The sequence below is a fragment of the Labrus mixtus genome, chromosome 3 (assembly GCF_963584025.1).
Source record: "Labrus mixtus chromosome 3, fLabMix1.1, whole genome shotgun sequence".
In the NCBI taxonomy this organism is placed as follows: Eukaryota; Metazoa; Chordata; class Actinopteri; order Labriformes; family Labridae; genus Labrus; species Labrus mixtus.
Window position 1 is genome coordinate 24,783,117 of NC_083614.1, and position 21,874 is coordinate 24,804,990.

A 21,874-nucleotide genomic window follows, 5' to 3' on the forward strand; every position below is an offset into this window, starting at 1 on the left:
TTCCACAGAAAACTGTTATAATTTTTTTTTTTTTTACTTTACCTTTACTTTTAACTCAAGGGAAAACATATTTACTGGCTCATGCTTTCATATGTAAAATATGCTCAAACACCAGTGTTTATTTGTGTTAGGTTTTATCAAACAGAGAAATGTGATCTTTTATTAAAATGCCCCACAAAGCTATGCCCAACAAAAGCACAATCACTATACACAGCAAGTTTAAACCACTAACATGCAGATGGTGGTGAAATGGTCATTCACTCATTCATTCAAAAGAAGGGAAGATCCATGACATAAGACAACAAATTCAGCAATTCTGCATTTTCTTCAGATAGTTTAATTTCTATAGTCCTTTGGAAAGTTTTTCTGTGTAAAGAGTCAACTTAGTTATACTTACAGCGCTAAAAGTAGCACAGTGACATCTTTAATAAAAGGTTTTAAAAGTGGTTTACCAGAAGAGGGCAGCAACAGTTCAAGCTGAGTTCTCTGTCAGATCAACAGAGAAGTCGTCCTGCGCCCTCTGCTGGACAGTCAGTGCAGGTGCAGAGAGCAGCAGATCTCGTCAGACAAAGAGGGAGCAAAATAAACGGAAAAAGAAAGGAAAGGAAAAGGGCTTGATTATATTTTAGAGAATTAGAAATGTTTATTGCTTACACAATTGAATACTTTTTAAACGTCATGCCTGATGGAAGTATACAGTTACAAAAATGGTCTTCTAATAGCATCAAAGAAAATAAATTCATACAAAAATAAATGGCTCGCAAACAGTTTGTAGAATGACAACAATGTTCTTCATAAAAATACAAAAGCATGACAAATCAAAACCGTGTCTGAATCATTTTTTAGACGTACACAAGATCGTAACACTTTGCACATTAAGTGGATTAATACACAAAAATAGAACACATGGAATCAGCAGATGATCGTTTTCAGTGGTCAAAATAATAAGATGAGTGTAGCTTATACATTGTGAAAGAAACAGTGTTTACCAGTTTTTTGAGAAGCATGCATGGTAGAAAAACAAAAATAGTCCACAGGGTTTTATTAAATTGCATAGCTTAAGTACATTTTGAATGATTAAAAAAAAAAAAAAAGCCACTGTGGGTCTTCAGTATGTACAAATAACCGTGGTCATCACAAATGTTGTAAAACCTTCTAAATGCAATTGTACATTTGTTCTTGAAGTGTATGAGAACCAGACTCATTAAAAGTATATACAAAACAAGAATACCACACATCTCATTGGCCGGTTTGTCCACTTTTTGGTCTCACTGCATCGATCATAATCAGTGTCAAAATCTTTGTCTGAAAGCCAGAACGTGGGAGACGTACACAAAGTCCAGGCAGATACCTTCAGTGATGTTGAGGTTAGTTACAAACACTAACACAAACATAAAGAAAAGCACAACTTAAGATCATTTGTGATGGAGATAATGCCATGCCAAGGGTTAAAGACACTGCATATTTGACTCACTATCAGCCCCAGCAACCTGTCTGTCCCATTACTACATCCTCTACCATACTGCTCTGCTTCTTATCTGTGGAGATCAAACTAAGAAATGTTTCCAATCTGAAGAGCAAACAGAGCTACAGAAACCAAGCACAGTGTTATCACAGGTGACTGAAGGTCGCCTCTCACCAGCCACGCTCTCTGATCCAGACGAGAGGCTCAACCCTGAAAAAACAAAGAGCTGAATCTAACAGGAAATGGCAGTGCTCATTGAGAGTCCTGTTACCATGATCCCTCTAAAAAACAATTACATTGTTTATATGTAAGTGATGAGTGAATGAAGGAAAACACAGAAGACCGTTATTATTAACATACAGGATGTTCCCTATGTGTGTGTGTGTGTGTGTGTGTGTGTGTGTATGTGTGTGTGAGTGGGTTTCTGTACAGGTAACTTTGGTCATGTCACAGTCTTTGTCGTGTGTCGGAGTGTATCTTGGCTGTGAGTGTCTGCTGAGTAGAGCGCAGAGCCGAGCGTCAGGACTCGGTGGATTCACGAGTGGTTCTTGTCGTAGTCCTTCACCATGCGTTTGATGTGGAACAGTTTGTGTCTCAGCCTGCGACACTCTTTCTTCTTAGCTCGGTAGTCGGATGTCTGCAGAGGTCAGACAGCAAGAGTGAGTCATTTAATACCACAGAACGGTGCGTGCACAAACACGCACACACACCATATTCAAACTCAGGAATACGGATGCGTTTTAAAGTATGTGACTGCACAAGAATATTTTGAAAATAAATCTGTTATAATGTATTCAAGATTCAGTGCTGTGGATTTTTATGCTTTATGTTACTATACAAACGACTGCAAGTCATTGGGTTTTGAAAATGTGATATCAGAGATCTCTCTTCACCTGTTTAAGATCCTTTAACTGATTATATTCCTCTGCCACAGCCTGTAAAAAAGAAGAGAGAAAAGTAGTTGTTATGATGATGTGTCATCCAATAAAAACATAATGCAGTTTGTGCACATCACAGTCGATTTCATGTAGGCCTTGGGTTTCTATTAGACTCTTTTGTCGTGTATAACGTTCATCTATTCACTCCCTTTAAGAGCTGCTGTTGGTAGCAGAAGAAGAAAATGAGACATTACAAAACAATTAGTGGAGAATAAGTTCAAAAGTAACTCGACACTAGAAACCATTAAGTAAAGATGAACTGCCACACATTGTTTTCCATTACTTAGTCTTAGTAGTAATGCATTAAGTTACATCACTGTAACGTGTTACTCAACATTTGATACCCAAGAAGGTCGTTTGGTTTTTAAACATACTTCTTTTCATTCATATTCATTTCCCTCCTGTAATTTGAATACCGGAGACAGAGAATATTTTCAAGTGTGTTCAGTGATGCCGTTCAAGAAGTGAGTTGTGTTGATATCTGACCTGGTATTTTACAGAGGTTTCATCCAGTGAGTCCAGCTGCCGGCTTAGTTTGTTCATCTGATCATTTATGTCGTCCATCTCTGCACACAGACGCTTGTATTCCTTCAGATCTGTGTCAAACTCTCTCTTATACTCATGACGCACAGCATCAGATCTTATGTCTGGGTACGCTCTGGAGGAGGGGAAGGAGAGGGGGGAAGTTTAGCATCAGAGACAAACCTGCATCACTTACTAGAAAGACTAATGCTCTAAAGGTCTACTGAGGGTTGCTTTCAATAATGTCGTGTTAGGCCTCAAATGTCTCCCTCGGGGATATTGGTTAGAGTCTGAGTAGATTAAACCACAGGCACAATAATACTACTTTCTCATAAACTACGTTGACTTCCATGTTTTGTACCTTTGGCCCAATTCTCTTAATATGCCTGAGTTCAGCCCATGTGAACAGGCATGCCTCACAGGATTAACTTCTCTCCTGGACAGAGAGAAACACGACCAGACTGTAGGGCCTTTTCACAAAACTCTACTGTAAAGAAATCAGTTTACTATCTTTGTACTCCCCAGCTATATTCGTGCTTCTGAAAAGCTGAATTCTCATGTGAGTTTGAATCGTTCAGCTTAAAGTTGTTCATTTAAATCCAAGTATTGAGGTCTGGTCCGGAGAGAGCGAAAGTATTAAACGGCAATCTACAGTCTGTGTTCTGAGATAAAGACATTCTAATATTTAATCCAGATAGCAAATGAGCAGAGAGCCTTTGTACACTTGGTATAAATGTATTTCAGTGAACTTAACACGAGAGGACAAGTGTGATAACCTCCTCTTGCAGCTTCCTCTCTACATCCCTCTCTTTCTCTCTCCCACTCTCTCGGCCCATCCAGCCGAGGCAGATGATTGTTCAGGAATCAGTCTGGTTCTGCTTCAGGTTTCTCTCCGCCTTTGAAAAATAAGTTTTCCCTTGCCACTGATGCTAAGTGCTTGCTCTAGCTCATCTGGTGGACTGATGATAGGTCTCTGTGTTAATCACTGTTCTTACTGCTTATGTCACTCCTTGGTCAAAAGCTCAAGTACCCAGTTATTACATCCATCCCCACACAAGTATTACATGTTAGGGACAGGCTAGTTCCCTAGTTTTAGAGTTTTATTTTATATGTGTACTTAGTATTTGAATTAATGACGGTGGCAGGTTTAAGCGATAAAGGAAGAGAGAGTTAGCAAAGCAGTAATTTTTTAGGGAAATTCCTGTATTGATGTTATATTATCTGATCATGTTCTCCTTTGGGATGCATCAGGGTACATGAGAACTTACGCTGTTTAAGACATGATGTGTTCATTGATTGGTTTAAGTCGTCAGAAAACACTTTCACGTTCTTTCCGCTTGTTTTTAGCGTTCTCCACTGGTGAACCAACTTCCCAAAATGTAAAAATCAAGTGTAATCAGGCTCACAGATACTGCCATGAAACTCGTTTCTCACCTTTCCCATTCTTCATCGTCGAGTTCATTGCCTGTTTCTCCCCCTGTTGTGTACTCTGTCTCATACTGAGACTCATCTTTCTCAGGGTTACGTCGGCGTCTCTTGCCCCTGTTGGCGGAGGGTTTGCGGACCCCACCAATCTCCTCCGAGGGGCTGGAGCTGGTTCCTCCACCATTGGAAAAGGCTTCCGATGGTCTGCTGGTGGTCCTCTCTGAGTACCTGCAGGACAGCAATGAAAACATGACAATATTTGTTAGGATTGGTTTCCACTGGAACTCCTGGAAAAGTTGTAGATAGTAGATAATCTCTAAGTCTCGTTCAAAACAAAAGGCTCTAACAACAAAGACGACGATTGCCATGGATCACCTTAAGTAAAGTTTTCTGGATCAACATGGCAGGTACCGTCAAGTATGAATTAAAACAGATCTAATCATGATCAAAATGGACATGGTTTTCCTGAATCAAAATCCAATCTATCTAGGAGAGCAATAGATAAAAGTCTGTCTTATTATAAAGTGAATTTATCAACGCTTCAGTAGCTCATTTAGCTTTATGTACTGGAAAATTAAGATCAAATTTTAGTAATTTACGAGACATCAAGTTAGAGATTATGTTTAGTTTTACCAAACTTGCTCCTTAAATTCAAATGAAAAAAGCCGCAGGAGCAGCACAGCCATGATGTCAGGGATTTGTGATTGGTTAACGTTAATCCAATGTTGGTTGAGAGCTGCAATGTGGGAGTTCAATCCAGAACTGACCATGAATTTGAACAAGTTCTATCTGTACCTTCATCACAAAGCTTCACAATTTTTCACACCCTGAGTCTTCTCTTCAGTCATCAAATAGTTAATAATTAATCATTAGGTAATGAAGTAATTAAGCCTGACTGTGTGTTGCCTGGCAGGTCAAACTCAGGCCAAAAAAAGGGTCTCAAAGTCATTCTCTGCTGGGCCCAAAAAGCTGTAAATCACACTGAAGTATATACTGAAGGAGGTAGAAGATAGAAATGCTCTTGACAATAAAGAGGGAGGAAATGGTCTGTTGAAAACAAATATTGGCAGGTGTGACAGACACCACATGGAGGGAGGTCAGCACCTTTAACTTCTACTGATGATTGTTGCCCTCACACTTCACTTTGTCTTTATGCGATGTGGGGCGTCCTTATTGACCAGGAAGCAGAAATGAGGAAACACGGTGAATTTTGTAGGATGTGGAGATTTGAAGAGGGCTCCATATCCAGAGGTGCACATAACAGACATTTAAGCAACAACGCTCCACTGTGTGTCAACATCAGAGCACACTGCACTTCAGGCTAACATTTTTCTGCTTATGAAAATGCCAGCTATGTTTACTTTGTGAGCGAGGACAACATCAAAATGATGATATTCTTAGTATTCTGAACCTCATCCAAATCTGTGCTGTTACAACATTCAATTTGATTATTCTGTCTCTGAGCACTTTAGTCCTCACTAATCCAGTCATTCGGAGCATATTTCTGACACAAGCTTCAAAGGTACAGGGGTATTATGAAACTGTAAAGAGCAATGTACGCTCAGTCACACGCGGCAGTGCTGAGGAGGTTAATGCAAACCATAACAAGGTACTTGAGAAATCATTTCTAAGACGCGTTGAAGAAAAGCAAATACATTTGTTCACAAATAACCTGCCTTTTCCCGTTCTTCACAGTTTTCAATGAACAAGAGAAAAAAAACAAGGGAAAGTTAATCCAACCGGAGCTCAAAGGTCACACGCAGAGCTCTTTTATGGGTAGGGCAATATGTTCTCCTGGGCTTTAAAACAGACCAGTGATTAGATATTGCTTGCGTGGGTAACATGTTTCGAGGTTCTTTTTTTGTGTGGAACATTTGATTTAGAGTCATTCAAATATTGCAACTTCTATTTTATGGAAATGTATTATTTAAAAAAATACCTAAACCCAATTTGACTTTTGGACATGTGTCCTCACAAAGACACTCACAGGTGAAGTATTTCTTGCAGACACAGGAAAAGCCCCTGAAATCTTCCTGAGTTGCTTGTTCACACATCGGAATCAGAATCGGCGTTTATTGCCAAGTACATTTACACATACAAGGAATTTGACTTGGTGTATCGGTGCTAGACAATTAACAAGGAATAACGCAGAACTAGCAACAACTTAAATAATACAGGATAAGAAGCTATCACAATATATAAAATATAAAAAATAAAGATAAAAAACACAAAATGTACAAAAGGTGCAATGTAGGAGCTGTGCAGTGGACTATGAGAAAACATCTTAATGTGTGTAACTACTCACAGAGTGCATGTAAGGAAGATAAACATGCACCTCACAGAAGGAAGCTATCCCTGTCGTACCCGGGGTGCTGGTCTCAGGAGGCAGGACACGACGTTTAAAAGAAAAACGCGCAAATGTCGGACGAAGCAACAAAGTCTGACACAATGGAGGATTATCAACGCTTTTTTATCTTTAAATCGTTGCTACATTTAGTTTGATATATTCACTGTATCAATGAAAGAGCAGAGAAGAATATACTACCACTCGCTCAGGGTGGATTCTCCTGAATGTTACCTGCTGCGTTATCACATTAGTTCACCCTGACATTAAGCGGACAGTAAAGAGTTTTTTGCATGTGTAAAATGTTTTTATTTAGAGAAGAGTGTTTTTAGGGTCTAATTTATTTACTTGCTTTCTTCCTCCTTCCTGGTCCAAAATATAAGGTGAGGGAGTATGAATCAGACCGGGCCAACCGCTTCCTTCGTTCATATTTCCAATCTGTGTTTTTGTAAACATCTGATTTGTGTTTATAATACAGCGTAATAACTCACTGGTTGTTGTCGAAGGTGTCCTCATTGTAGGAGCTGCTGTCCACCTTGGCTGGAGGGTAGGAGATGACGCTGTTTGCTGATGCATTGAGCAGCCCGCCTCCCTTCTCTGACACCAGCAGGGTCGGGGCATCTTGCACGCTGCGGCTTTCCTCCACATTGTTCACCTACAACAGGCAGGAAGAAACAGAGGGAACCGACTCAGCAAACACAAACAAACAAGTTACAAAGACCAGGACGCGCCACAGGCTCGTTTTTTTTTTTTTTTTTTTAACAGACATCCTTTTAAAGAAGCAGTTCTTTTTTCAGCTCTTTTCCTGATGTCTTAGCTTGAGCAGCAAAGGAAGGCTATCACTTAACCAGGAACAGAAGAATGGTTAAAAGTGCTTTAAGTTTGAAAGAGCAGTCAGCTATGTAATTGGAAGTGCAGTCTACCTCCTCAGTAAAATGAAGCTGTCTGCTTGATTCATTCTTCTTAGAAAGGTCAAGACAACACAAACAAAGGGTGGCCTAATGCTAATGGTAAGATAACATCACATGATCCCTAAATAACCCTTTGATAAAGTCTTGTTTAAAGCATTTGGATATTTCTAATCTTCAAGAACATTTTATATACACACAAAGTATCTTACAGTATCTCCAGTTTTGCTTTTACATGTTTTTCTTGTCCAATGTCATTTAAACACCTGGAAGAAAAACCTCTGACGTTCTTTAATTCTATCTAAAGAAAGGAAACGCTGTGTGTCATTGTGAAAAAAGTTCTCCTTAATCTCTAAATCAAAGTCTGTCCTGTGAGTTCACACTTCCTACATGAGGGATTTCCTCAAAAGTCAAGTGTCAGGGGTGGTCACTGCTTCTTCCATTTCCACAGGTTCCAGTAAATCTACGAATTATTAGACGCCTTTTGCTCAACCTCTACATCGAGCAGTGGGGCCTTTAAAAAGATCTTGCTTTCTTTGCTTGTTTACGAGGCTAACCAGACAAATGTGACGGTGTTATTGTCCTGGCTGTGCTTTTCTATTCACTTTATTTCAAGTCTTGTCAGGATAATCAGAAAAATGTGTTTGCAACATGAAAAACTCAGACAAATCCGTAAATTCTGAACAGCAACTCAGAAAGTCAAACAGAAAGTTGGATCCCAACATGACAAATTGATGCACAGCTAAAAACAGAGATGAACAATGTAATCGAGATCTCGACGGTAAAAACTCTTTGCATTTCGCATTTCAATGTTTAGATGGTCAGTAATCTGAAATGATATTAGAGTTGCTCATCCTCAGAAAAGTGTAGTTTAGTTCTGAATTATTAAATACAACACATCTCAACAACTTACGGCTCATCGACACACCACAGATGAAAGAACAATTTCTAAACTAGCAGAATGTGACCATTGAGGAGCACATCGAAGCAGCATCATTTACAGTGTTCCGGCTGTTTTTTCCCTTCCCCCCTCGGTTTCCTGTTTCCCCCTGTTACTCTTCTCTCCAGATGTGTGTGTTGTGGGGCACTGAAACCAATTCCACCCATGAAGCCTCTGCAGTATTCAAACTTTGGCTCTGCCTTCCTTTTTTGCCAGATCCATTAATTCACCAATGTTCAACTCCAAAATAAGCTCTAGTACAAGATTAATGCTCGTGTTTGCTAAATTCATGTGTAATCCTGTGTTTACCTGTGCCTCAGGTCCACTGTCTCTCTGTGATCTGTGCCTGCCTGCTTCGCCAGCACCCTGGCTGTATGCCCTGCTGCTGTCAGCTCTATTCATCCTGCCTTCTCATCTCAAGCAAACAAACACAAGCTCTCCTCGTCCTTGATTTACTCATCTCATGCCCATTTAAAACTAATGACACTGAACTGTTGCAAGTCCTGCTTTGAGTTTAGTACCAAACCAAACCCAACAGATGCACAATGTCCTGCCTTGATACGCTAAATAGTACTGAAAACAGATGAAAACAGATTAAAAAACTAATGAAAAAGGACACCTGACCTCTATTACAATTTCACAAGCAGGCATAAACATTTGCTGTCCTGATCAACATTATCTTTCAGCACCAGCTCTCAGTAAGTTTAACATTTCTTTTGGGCAATGATTAGAGACATAAATTTACTACTACAACTATATAAAACCCAAACAAAACATCACTCTTTTGTGCTCGGCTTGGTGGTACATTACCGAGCAACCTCTCAAATTCCTCACAGAGCAAGGACAGAGCCTAACATCAGCCTAGCCCCCAAAAACAATAATCATGGAGGGTGGAGTGCCTGGGTGGGGGGGAGCGCTACCCTTATTGCAGCTGCAGGGGGAATCCTTTCTGAAGACCAAACTCAAACTCAAGAATCCTAACAATGCCCTCTCAGTGTGCAGGCTGCAGGGCAGTGAGAATGCAAGCACAGGAAGAGCGTAAGACCTGCTGATGAAAAAGAGAGGAAGCAACGATGAAAAGGATCAGAGACAAAGCGGTGGACGTCGATGATGAAGAAAGAAGGAGCAGAGGAAGGTAGTCGGGCATGGGAGAGTAGAAAAAGTAAAGTAGGGTAAAAAAAGTCATTTAAAAAGGAGATGTATGGCATGAGGGTAGAAATCAGCGACAGGTGAGGGAGATGAAAAACACATTTTCAGAGTGTAATACATATAAAATACAAAGGTTTAAGTAGATGTCAAATGTCTAACTGAACTTAATTATCACAAACACACTTCACTAAAGATCACGGAGCTTGTTCTTTGTTAATCTGAGGTTCTACAGCAAGTCTTCATTGACATTTAATTTGAAAGAACAGTAATTGCTGCAAAAAGCCCAATTGAACCAAAATGAAGCAACTTGTATAAAACAGGCAAACGACCGAAGTCATGTAAGTTTTTTGTTTTGTTTTGATTTATTGTGAAGATAAATTCACAATATACTATAGTTTATCTAAAGGGCTTTTGGTTAGATTTAATTCACTATGATAATATATCTTTCACAAATCTTCTCCTCCTAAAGTGTTTAATTAGCAGGGAATTAACCTCATCAGTCAGACAGGAGGAAACACTGGTGTTTTTTTAACCTGACAGAGAGTGTGTTCTCTTGTACCTGCCCCGGCTCTAGAGATGTAAATGAGCTTTATAGATGTCATTTAACTCTGGTACACCTTTGATGCTCTGTATTGTCTCATGCAATCAAAGAAATTATTGAATTGGAATCCAGAGACTCCCAGCCTGTATCCCATTTGATTCATGCCATCCCGTTCTCTCTTCCCCACATTTCCTGTCTCTCTTCAGCTGATTTTTCTCCAAAATAAAGGCCCAAAAAACTCTTAATACCATCCTATCAGGTGTGTTTGCTATAAATACCAATCCTATGCTACTTCTTTAAAGGGATACTTCACCTGTTGAAACATGAATCTGTATTGACATTGGGTCATATATGTAGTAGAAATGTGAAATACATTTTGAAGTTGGTGCCTTCTTGGCCGAGAAAAGGCAGAAAGTGTCTTTTTGGCGCATGTGGATGAAAGACACCAAATCCCAGAATGCACAGCACCCCAGGCCACTCCCACTAAGGTCAGGTTTACAGACATATTTACTTCAACACATGAAGCCGTTTCCTCAACTGATTCCGAGATTTCTTTCAGAAGGAATTGGTATCTTGGAAATTCTTGGCAGAAAACAGACTCTATGTCTGTGTCCATAGGCAAACAGTGAGAGCACCGACACCACCAGTCCGCCCAAGCTCAAGCCGGCCCCGGCACCTCGTCCTGCCTGTCGGTGGCGGTGAGGACGAGGTGCCACGTTAAGTTTAGATTCTGGGAGTGAGTTCCAACCCACTGATCTGTGATTGGTCTGTAGCTTCAGTGGTCGAAAATATGAGGAACTAGCGTTGTAGTTTCACCCCGATAACCGCAACAGCTTCCAGAGACGCAAAATGACGATTTTTGCGTCACTGGAAGTTCCTTTTCAGACTTAAAAATACAAAGATTTCCCATCTCAGGGGAAAATGAGGGCGGGATGCACGACCATTCAAAAATACTACCAGGTTTCTAATGATACAAAGCTGAATGCAAATAGTGAAGTATCCCTTTAACAACATTAACTCTTGATTTAGTATTATGCATCTCTGTGACACCTGCCTTCAGTCTACATCTCTGTAGCTCGTCTGTGTCCAGCACACAGAACCTGCAGAAACGGACTCTGATGACTTCATGCAGCAAACACAATGCAGCCTGCATCCCTGAACGAGCTGAATGAGGCCAGTGTGTGAGGTCATCAGAGTATGCCAGGCCTCCCTGAGCTCAGCAACAGAGTCGGGTTCAATCTCCGTCCAACCACAGCCTAAGACTGCCACTGTCATTGTGTTTAAAGGAGCCATGAAAGTCTCATGACTCATTTTGTGGCACAGATACAGTGGACAGGTAGCATAGCAACGAAAGAGATAAATAAGTGCAGCGGCAGCGTTGAACTTTAAAAATATGAAGAAAAAGTAGGTTAAGGGAAAGTGTGCCCTGTTAAGAGTCGCTGTTCATTGAGATTACATTTAATATGTCAATATACAATAATAACACACTTTGGCTGACCTGCTTTTGAAAGCAAAAGTCAATTATGTTCCACAAACTAGATACATGAGTTGCTTGAGTTGTTAATGATCTGATTGCAAAATAAATAATAAAATCTTCTTGGAGCCCTCTGCCCTTTTTCTCTGACCTTTAATATCTCTTGCCTTTTTTTCTACCCAATATTAACATCAAAATGCACATTTTAAACCGTGACAATCTAAATGGGCAGCATTGTTAACTCCATTACTGTACATAAAGTCAGATGACATCAGTGACCATGGCTGTGTTATTAGACACTAGTGCTAGTCACAGGATTCACTCTGGGCTTGCACCATCTATTCTTACACCTCTGAGGGCATGATGCCATGTTCTTGGCAATGACAGCCACACTCAAAAACAAACAGCTTTACAACATCTAACATAACAACACATCTGTTCAGGCCTCCTTTGGGGTATTTTCAGTGCGAGACATTGAGTGTGACTCACGGCACTTTATGTATTGTTTATTGACCAATATGATCGAATAATAGAGCTATGTTCCTTAAGTGTACAGAAACGTATTATGCTCTATAACTTTAGCTAGGCACGGCAAGAAAAGGCTAGCTTGGCCTTTCAAACCCTCAATACATAAAAAGCACTATCATTCAATGAGTAAGCATGACTCATCTGTTACTATGGTGACATTGACTGTTCTTATGTAGCATTTCTTCGAGTCTTCTGACCGCTCAAAGCGTATTTACACTACATGTAACACACACGTTCATATCCTGATGGCAGAGGATGCTGTGTAAAGTTCATGTCTGTATTAACTGATCGCCTTCTTTTGAATTCACACCAGGAGCATGTTGGTGTTCACGGTCCTTCCCAAGGACATTTCTTGGACATGTGGACTGCAGAAGTTTGGGATTGAACCGCCAACTTTAAGATTAAGAGATTACCCACTCCACCACTGAGCCAAATCCGCCAAATGTAGCCGCAAAGGGTGTGTCTTGTTTCCATGCTTTTTGAATTTTGGTTTATATCCTGTTTTTTTTTTATTTCCGTCACTTACAAACGGCATGCTCAGTATCCATGGTATGTAATGTGTCTGCAGGTGTTGGTTTGTGTTTTTGATGCTCTGCTGCACAATGTCTGAACAAACATTACATGTGGACATTATGTTTTGGGGTTGATGCTTTATCCATCTGGCTACAGTTAAAACTGTAGAAAACAGAAAGACAATATAACAAAGAAGCAGTTTGAAAGATCCAAAATGTTCACAAAACTTAGATACCCAATGTTGAACTATTACTGTTGTTTATGTCACGATCATAAACTGAACTTTACTTTTGAAAAGTAGCAGGTCAAGTCAATAATCAACCCATATAGCTCAGGTAACAGTGCCGGATGATTGGCACGATGTTGACATTTAAAAACCCGGAGGCAGTCTCTCTAGAAACCGCCTGCAAGCCTGCTATCTACTCAGGTGGTTAATGATTACTCAGAGCGAAACCAGGTAGTAGACCATGAACAAACAACAGCTCACTGCTATCAGCCCTGACCCTGAACAAAGTGACTCGGAGGAAACGTTGTAACAGTCGTGTGACTGGATCTGCTGGATCCTATAAACTCATAACGGCGTATTTATGACTCCTTTTGGACTTTAGACTCATGAAGACAATTGATGAAAACAAATGAAAGGTTTTAAAGTGGTTAACAACATGCAGAGTCTATCTGGTCATATGGCTCAGTCACGTCAAAAACAGCATAACAAGTGGCAAGCCAACCATGGGAATGTGAACAACTCAGCTCGTCTATTTGCATCATCTCGTCACAGCACCAACCCAACTTATCTTTATAAGTGACGACTAGCTTAGCAGGATGACTACCTCACTGATGATTCACCTACCTACCTACCGTGCATTGTAAAAATGGGTGGAAACTAATTTGCCACACATCAGTTTCGGATGAACCTTTTCTGCATAAAAACACCGTGGCTGATCATTTCATCATCTTATCAAATTTGTCGGTGAACAATGTTTTCCATCCACTTTCCTTAGGCAGGATTTAAACCCTCTGTGACCCTGTTGATTTGAGTGCAAGCTGTGCACGCACAAAATCAGGGTCAGTGAGGGTCGAAATGTGATTTTTTTTATTTTTTTTTGTAAATCCCCTGTAAACCCAGTCTTATTAAACTGTGACTACCATCCGGTTGTCTCTTACCCATTCCTCTACATCTCTGCCCTCTGAGGCTTTCCCACCGACAAGCGGCTCATCCCAGTAGATGTTTGGCTTCCCATAGCGCCAGATTTTCCCTCTTGTTTTGTACGCGAAAAAAGTTGCAACGCCCAAGGCGATGACGACCAGGAATCCACACACCATGGCCACTCCCTAGAAAAGCAAGAAGAGGGGAATGAAATCAGGACAGTTTCAAGGAGATAAGCTGGAAGATAAGACTGGTTTATCCTGGTACGAGGAGTACACAAACACGTACTGTATATGTTACGTCATTATCAGAAATACATATCACAATTTGTGGCTTCATGTACCGAAGAAGTAACAAATGGTTCTTGAGAACAGAGTCCGTTACAAAGTGGCACACTGCTGATAATATGAGAGAATATGCTTAGTCAGTGAATACTTATCTCAGTGTTCCCACATTTCCAACAGCTTTATACTCAATGGTTTGACGATAGCCAAAGTAAATGTAGAATATTTCAAATACATTCTTTTTATTGCTGATATCGTCGGTTAATCTATGAACACAAAACTAACAGTCATTTGGATCATTTAACAATACGTCATTTGATAACATGAATATGCCAAACATGTATGAACACTTGTTACAGAGATGGGACAATTTGCAGCTTGGTATATTTATATATATATTTATATATATATCTGGGATCTGGGCTGTAAAGAAAGGCTAGTTTAAGACATCTATAGCTCACATTTTAACAATGTTTCACAATGTCATGATAATATATAGACTCCACAACCACTGTATTATTTGCGCATGTGAAATGGGCACATCAATTGATGCAATTGTTACATGCAGCTCTAATTCATTTATAAATAGTCCCTCACATCGTGCATGCAAACAAATAAAACTCAACATACCTTAAAACCTGATACAGTACAACTCTACCTGACTATTGACAACTCTACGATGTTGTCAATAGTCAAATCAAGCCATTGTTAAATCACTCTATCTAGTCTAAACTATTCTACAAATTGTTAGAGGAAAACTAGCATTGTCACATCAAACACTCAGTAAATCCTTAAAATATCTATAAAATATCTCCAGGAAAGGGCACGAACCTCCTGTGGGTCCACAAAGCAGTAATGATAGAGATACTGGTTGTAAATTGGGAAGCCTCCCACTCCTCCCATCTGTGAGTAGCTGGTCTGGTAGAGGTTCTGGCACATCATCAGCATGGGGTTGTACATCATACTGGAGGAGCCCTGGGCCATGGGGTTCACCCCCACGATGTAGACGATGTTAATGATGCCCTGGACAAAAAAAAGAATGAGGTTTCCTTCAGCATATTGACGTTCATTTAGATGTTAACGCGTAAAAAAACAAACTGTCAGACCCTCAATGAAAAAGAAACACATAGTAGTATTCTTCTTTTTTAACGACTGAGACAATAATGTGTTCAAGTCTGTAATAACACTACTTTGAAAACGTAATCAGCTACAATCACCTCCATATATCTACCATCTAATGGATGCATTTTACAATACATGTCTTTTACAAAGTTTTACAAAAGACTGGGGCACAAAAAACTTCTGACATTTCTTTTGATTTAAACAAAATACTGTTAACCTGAATCACCCCATGCAAATGTTCTGGCATGTCATGATGCCTCAAAAAAGACAATTTCTGATGAGCACTTAGGACAGGTCAGTTTACATACTGTATATTTCCTTTGTTTAGACTCTGTCTGAACATCTTTACCACTAAAGCACAATCAGGTTATACAATATTCATACTTCACACCAGAAAGAAAGAAAGAAAGAAAGAAGAAGAACACAGTGATCTGAACAGGGTGAAACTGTTGAGCAATGTTTCAGATTAAACGTTTGGTATTTGGGGTTTTTGAAAACATGCACATTTAAAATACCTCTCATAACAGAGAAGGGCGTTAGACAGTTTGGATGTTGGGGATTCATTTGATATTAAATGGATATGTTTCGGCATACAGAAAAAAGTTTCTTAAGAATTTATCAACTATTGTGTCATGTTGTTAGTTTCCTCCATATAAAGTGAGTAGAGGCTGGACCAGCATAAACATAAGGAGACGGCAACATGTGACTGAGTCTTACCTGCAGGACAGCCATGATGACGCAGCTTATCAGCAGGGCCAGAAAGAACTTCCGGCTGCGGACAATATTAGATTTTGAAAAGCTTGCGATGAAGAAGGCCAGTGCCCCAAAGAAGTTAATGGCAGCCATTGCGATCATGGCTGTTTTGGCTGAGTAAGGTGAGACGTAGGAGCCGTAGTTGTTGTTGTAGCCTCCGTAACCCCCATAACCTCCACCACCATAACCGCCATATCCTGAACCGAAGCTGCCACCTGTGTAACCGCTTCCGTAGCCCATTCCCATTCCCATTCCCATTCCGTACTGCATGTCCCACATGAGAGTGGACGCCACGCAGGCAAATATGGCCACGCACAACACAATCACTGAAGCCATCATGGCCTTGACGATCCCCGGGGGTGACAGCCATTTGTAGAAGTTCTGCGGCCTGTCCTCGATGTAGTAAGATCCGGGTGGAGGTGGGTAAGCGTTGTAATCGCTCTGAGGGGTCTGGAAGCTGCCTCGAGATCCAAAGCCCTTGTTTGATGGGGGGGTAAAAGGAGGACTGTAGACGGGTGGACTCTCGTAGTGCTGCTTGTCAAACATGGCTCAAAGATGTCCAGAACTAAAAACAAAAGAAAAAAAGAGTTTTAGGTTAATCGAGAGAGCAAAGTGTCCGACTGTCCGTACAAAGTGAAGAAGAGTTGTCCAGCTGACTCTGTTTTCTAGCAGCACTGATATGAGTAACTCTGCACGCAGATATGGGAAAGTTAGGCGTGACTAGTCTTTAGTCATGAGCCACAGAACTGTGTAAATGTTTTACCATTTCCAAGGGAGTGTGATTTATGAGGGCACAAGCAAGGCCTGTTTGTGTGTGATTTGATTTTTTTTTTGTTGCAGGGAGCAGAACCTTTATCAGATTTCAAGAAACAGAAATATTAGAGGAATGACCTTTGCGTTGAGGTCTCTGAACCAACAACTCCAGAATGAGCGTGGAGATGTCGGTACCAGGGCAGGGAGGGCGGCCAAACAACAATACTTTCCTTTTTGTCTCTTCACAGGCTGTAGGAGTTTCTCTCCAGCCCCCCTCAATGTCCAGCCAGACTTTGATTATTTCACATCCCGCCCCCCCAGCTGAAAATTTTGTTTTCTTTCTGTTACAAATCTTACAGAGAGACAGCCGAGGCCACAGTGTAAACGACTTAACAATGCCCATTCTTCTACACTAAGACGTCCGGGGAGTGGACTGCTCACATGTTGCAGTGAAAAGGCCTGTAACAAGTAAAGTCACGATCAAGGAAAACATTTACGCACCTTTTACATTCCTCTTAACCTTTAAACTGTAATCTCAGCCAGATATGAACACAATGCTAAGTGCAAGGTGCTTTGAACATGTCATTTGTTTAAACGTCACATTACAATATCAAGAATCCAGAGGAGGAGGGGGCAAGAAATACATTTGCCAATTATGGCTTCATATATTCTGTTTTATTAAATTATTAAACAGTGAAAATAATTCCAAGCAAATGTACCCACATGATCTGTCAGTTCAATGGTCCTTTTTGGAAAACAAACCAAGGTTTCACTTCTGATAGGCTAGAAGCAGGTAAAAAGTTTTGGGGGGTTTTGAAAATGACTCCCCCCTGATTAACTTCTAGCATTTGTACTGGGCTAAAATCAAATAAGTTGTTTGTTCCGTTAGGATAGCTGCAGATTTAATTGAATAAATATCATGATGAATACATTTTTATCTTGAATCATTTCTTGTTTTTCCCCAAAATTCCAAATATTCTCTTGTTTCAGCTTTTCAGTTGTGGAGACAGGATGCTTTCTGATATATGATAATAGTTTTTAATATTAAGTTACACTGCATTTTGTAACAGAACAAAAACATAATCCATCAATAAAACAACTTAGAAACTATTTTTTTAAAGAAAATAATCAACATATTGGTCGTCACTGCAGGCAAATAATTTGTTCCCAATTCCTCTAAAAAATTCCTCGCGCTGTCTTCCATGTACACGTTGGGATTGTTTGAGATAACGGCCATTCAGAAATGCAGACATGCAGACCGATGGAGACAGAGACAGAGAGACAGACGGTCCCTGGCACTGCCCACGGTCTACAGTCTCCGGTCATAACTCTCCTCTCTTTATGGGACTCTGACACATACGGCAGCAGAAGTCTCGCCTCAGAGCCTCCATCCCAGACACCTTCCCATTATTCCCTCCCTCATTCCTCCATATCCTTCATCCCCCTCCCCTCTCCCCCTTTGCTCACCCCCCTCCCTCCATAACTTCTTGCCTTTGTTTCGGGAGCAGGAGGGGCAAAAGTCAAGACTGCTCGTCACGGGAACAGAGTTGCCATGGAGTTTGGGTTAAAAAAAAAAAAAAAAAAAAAAAGGAAGAAAATTGGGGCACTGTCCAGGGAGGATCAAACAAGGGCTCCTCTGTGCTGCTGCTGAGAGGGGTGAGGAGGGAGAAACTGGCTGGAAGAGGGGAGGACAGGTGGATGGGTACGTTGTGTGCAGGGTGTCAGGTATCCCTATTTGTTGATCAACAGGTGGTCTCACGAGCCAGTGGTCCTAGTTATTTTCTACTGTAGTTGAATTTGATTATAATCAAAGTATTATTGATAACAAATACTGAAATTACAGTGAAAAGGACAAAACAACTTCAGTTATAGCCCCTAAAACTCAAAAAAACTTTGTTATAGTCACTTTTTACTTCGTGGAGGATAGCATTTCAATCCACTCTTGGTTAGATAAAGGGGAGACAATGGGTTGAAAAATATTTTAACCACCACAGAAGGAGCTCAAAATGTCGTACCCTTCTTTGAAATGAGGGAAGAAGTTGCCAAAGGTATGGCTGAACTAAATTACCTTTTTTTTTTGTACGGACATGATTGATGGATTAAAGAATTTCCAAGCAAAGATTAGAAAAATGTGATGGATATGATTTTGCTTTTCCTCCTTTCAGCAAAAAATATAATATAATATAACACATATTATATATATACAATATAATATAGCTCCCTGTTTAAAGTGTGGTGTACTTTTACCAAAAGAACTTGCCGTAGCAGCAGTATAGCAGCAAGGGTAGGACGTGACATTAGCAGCACTTAATAGTACAGTAGAGTAGCTGTACAGTAGTGTTTGTCTAAAAACGTCCTGCTGGGCAGAAGCTCAGAACTTGGACCACAGTCACAGGTCAGGTCCAACACCCACCAGCCGTAGCCCGAGCTGCACTACAACACAGAGACTCTATCATCTGCTGCTGATAATGGAATTCCAGTCATACAGTCACATGCCTCACATCTGTCAAAAACAATTAGACCCCTGCGACATGTACGCTGGGACCCACTGGCTTACACACAGGAGTCAGCCAACACTTCCTGCCTGAAAACACCCCACTTAAAAATCTCAGAAAAATTGTGGAGCATGGAAAAAAACAACAAGATACAACATGCTACGGGAAAGGTTAATGTGATTTCAGTCTAATGTGTTTTAGGCTCATCTGTTTAATGTGCATTTTATGTAGACTGTTTCGGAGAGAGGCTTTTTAAATTTTCATCTTAGAGTTGGATTGTATTACATTTTACCCGGATGGGCTTTCATTTTTTGTCAACCCCATTTGACCAATGAAAGAGGACTACAAAGTGTTGATTACACACAACACTGCAAGACAAATATACTACACATTGTTTAGCTATTTCTTTGTTTGTTTAACCCTGTGTTCCTTTTAGCTGAGAAAAAGGAAAGACAAAGTGAATTTTCCAAGAGATGATGATAAAGTTTGACTCAGCTGTTTACCATTTGATGCATCTGGACTTATTACCAGGCTTCCCTTTTCTTTTTTTGTAGTGTACAGACTAATTAGTAAGTCTTAAGCGTCTACTTTATTTCACAACACAAAATAAATCTCAAGTTCTAACTAGTATTTTGTAACCAGGTACTTTATCCATCTTTGAAGGGTAATGGAGTTGAAGTTTCTCCGCTGTTTAAAGCGCACTTGTTCTTGTTTACAGATAGTTTTATGTGTTTTTTAACTCTCATAATGTGTGATAAAAATCCAGTGTTCATGCTGATAATATACACCGTAATAGACTGCTATATTGACAGTTTTTCTTGTGATTTTTGTCCTGGTTGTATTTGTTTGGTATAATTTTGAATGGGGTTTTTTTCAGTGTTGACTGAAATAATGACGCTGTTATCTTAAAAAATGTAAATCTATCCTACCTGAAGGTCACAAACTTGCAAACGTTAACTCTGTAAACTCAAATGCTCAATTCGTCTTAAACAACATCATTAAACGCAATCATGAAAGTTTAACCAGATAAATAACGCAAATACTACTTTTTACTTCAACAACCTTAATGTGGTCTTACCTGAAGGGTCGCTGAGGAGTTGAAATCTGTGCAGTCCGTTTCCTGTTAAGTCTCCTTTTTGTGTTGAAAGTTTGGAACAGTTGGAGAGAAATAATACATCCGACAGAGTGTGAATGTCTACCTGTATTTTAGTTAACCGATATTAAAACCTGATTTATTTCAGTCTTACGTTACTAGTCCGCTGTCCCAGGCAGAGACAGAGGCAACGGATCTCTCACAAGCAGCAGTCTCTGAACAAGTGCTTTGTCCCGCCCGCCTGATGATGAGGCCCACCGACCGGACAACGCTGCTGCACCGCCGGGTTCCTCCGCCAGGGGTCGGGCTTTCTACAGTTTATAACCAAAATCGATGCTATTCCTGCATGAAGCTCATGTTGTTGCATGGTTTTATCTGTTATTTTTCACATGGTCATTTTTAAAACTAAGTTTAATATAAAACTAAAAACTCACGACATATTTATGTTTACGGCTTTAACACTTTGATTTAAAAACTCTAATTGTCCTTTAATTTATTGGGGGATCAATAAAGTTAGATCTATCTATCTATGTTATATAATTTAAGCCCACCCTTACTTGACAAAGAGGCCTAATTCTCATTTGAAGTAATTCCTTAACTGTTAATAATTGGGTAAGAAAACTCAAAAACAATATAAAATATTATAAACATGATTGTATATCAAAGAATAGTGGTATTGAAATGTAGCCTGCCAGAAACCACAAAATGTTGGCTTTAATGCTTAATGCTTTCATGCCTGCTGGACCCCCGCATAGCTGCCTACATTTTCTCACTGAATGACTACTCCATGTGTCTGTGGAAGGCCCTGCAGGTAGTGTAATTCTTCTATTAGGTTCTTCTTGAATTTTAAAAAGTATGGCCTCTTTGCCCCACTGTACCCAATTCAGTACTTTACTGAGAGATGAAGATGCTTTGATGTGCAGGATGCATGCATGGCATACCCCTGCTAATGGTAAGTATAGGTATTATCTAGCTGTTGAATCAAACACACACTGATGAGAACTGATAGACAGAATGGCCAACATAAAGTCAAGTACTTTATTTAGTTGAGGTCTGTATTGTTAATTGATCACATGAACCCATTATCTTAAAATGTCCAATAAAGTATAGATAACAATCAGAAGACTTTTACATAAATCACATGTAAACCTGTGACTTTTGACTTCCTAGTACGTTTTTACAACCCGTAGTTATGAAATAGACCAGAATTAATATTATTGTTGCCTCTGCAAAAGTAAAGGGACCACCAGGAAGAAGACTGAGTATCAACAATCATTTTTAAAGCCTCAAACTGTTTCTGAGGGATTGGTGTCCCACAAGGCAATCCATAGGCTGCTGAAACAGCTTTTCTTTGGATACATTTGCCACTGCAAAGATTAACAGTGATGGTACATTTGACTATTAAAGAAAGCAGAAAGAGACTTTTTTTTTGTCAGAAAACACACTTGATCATGTAGGCTACAGGGTGAAATCAGTCAAG

At 40.0% G+C, this 21,874-nt stretch overlaps 1 protein-coding gene across 2 annotated transcripts; it reads right to left on the minus strand.

The window, feature by feature from the left end:
• Nucleotides 1–618: 618 nt before the first annotated feature.
• Nucleotides 619–20,603, minus strand: si:ch73-61d6.3 (occludin). Of its 2 annotated transcripts, XM_061034153.1 has the most exons (9): nt 20,380–20,603; nt 16,018–16,618; nt 15,010–15,201; nt 13,912–14,079; nt 7,186–7,349; nt 4,360–4,578; nt 2,890–3,061; nt 2,359–2,400; nt 619–2,102 (listed from the first exon to the last, which is right to left on the minus strand). In XM_061034153.1, the coding sequence occupies exons 2-9, from the start codon at nt 16,597–16,599 to the stop codon at nt 2,001–2,003; spliced, it is 1,641 nt and encodes a 546-aa protein (XP_060890136.1). In that variant the 5' UTR covers nt 16,600–16,618; nt 20,380–20,603; the 3' UTR covers nt 619–2,000. The 2 variants fall into 2 exon arrangements, with proteins under 2 accessions (XP_060890136.1, XP_060890134.1); XM_061034151.1 differs by lacking the exon at nt 20,380–20,603 and having other exon boundaries at nt 16,018–16,761.
• Nucleotides 20,604–21,874: the final 1,271 nt, after the last annotated feature.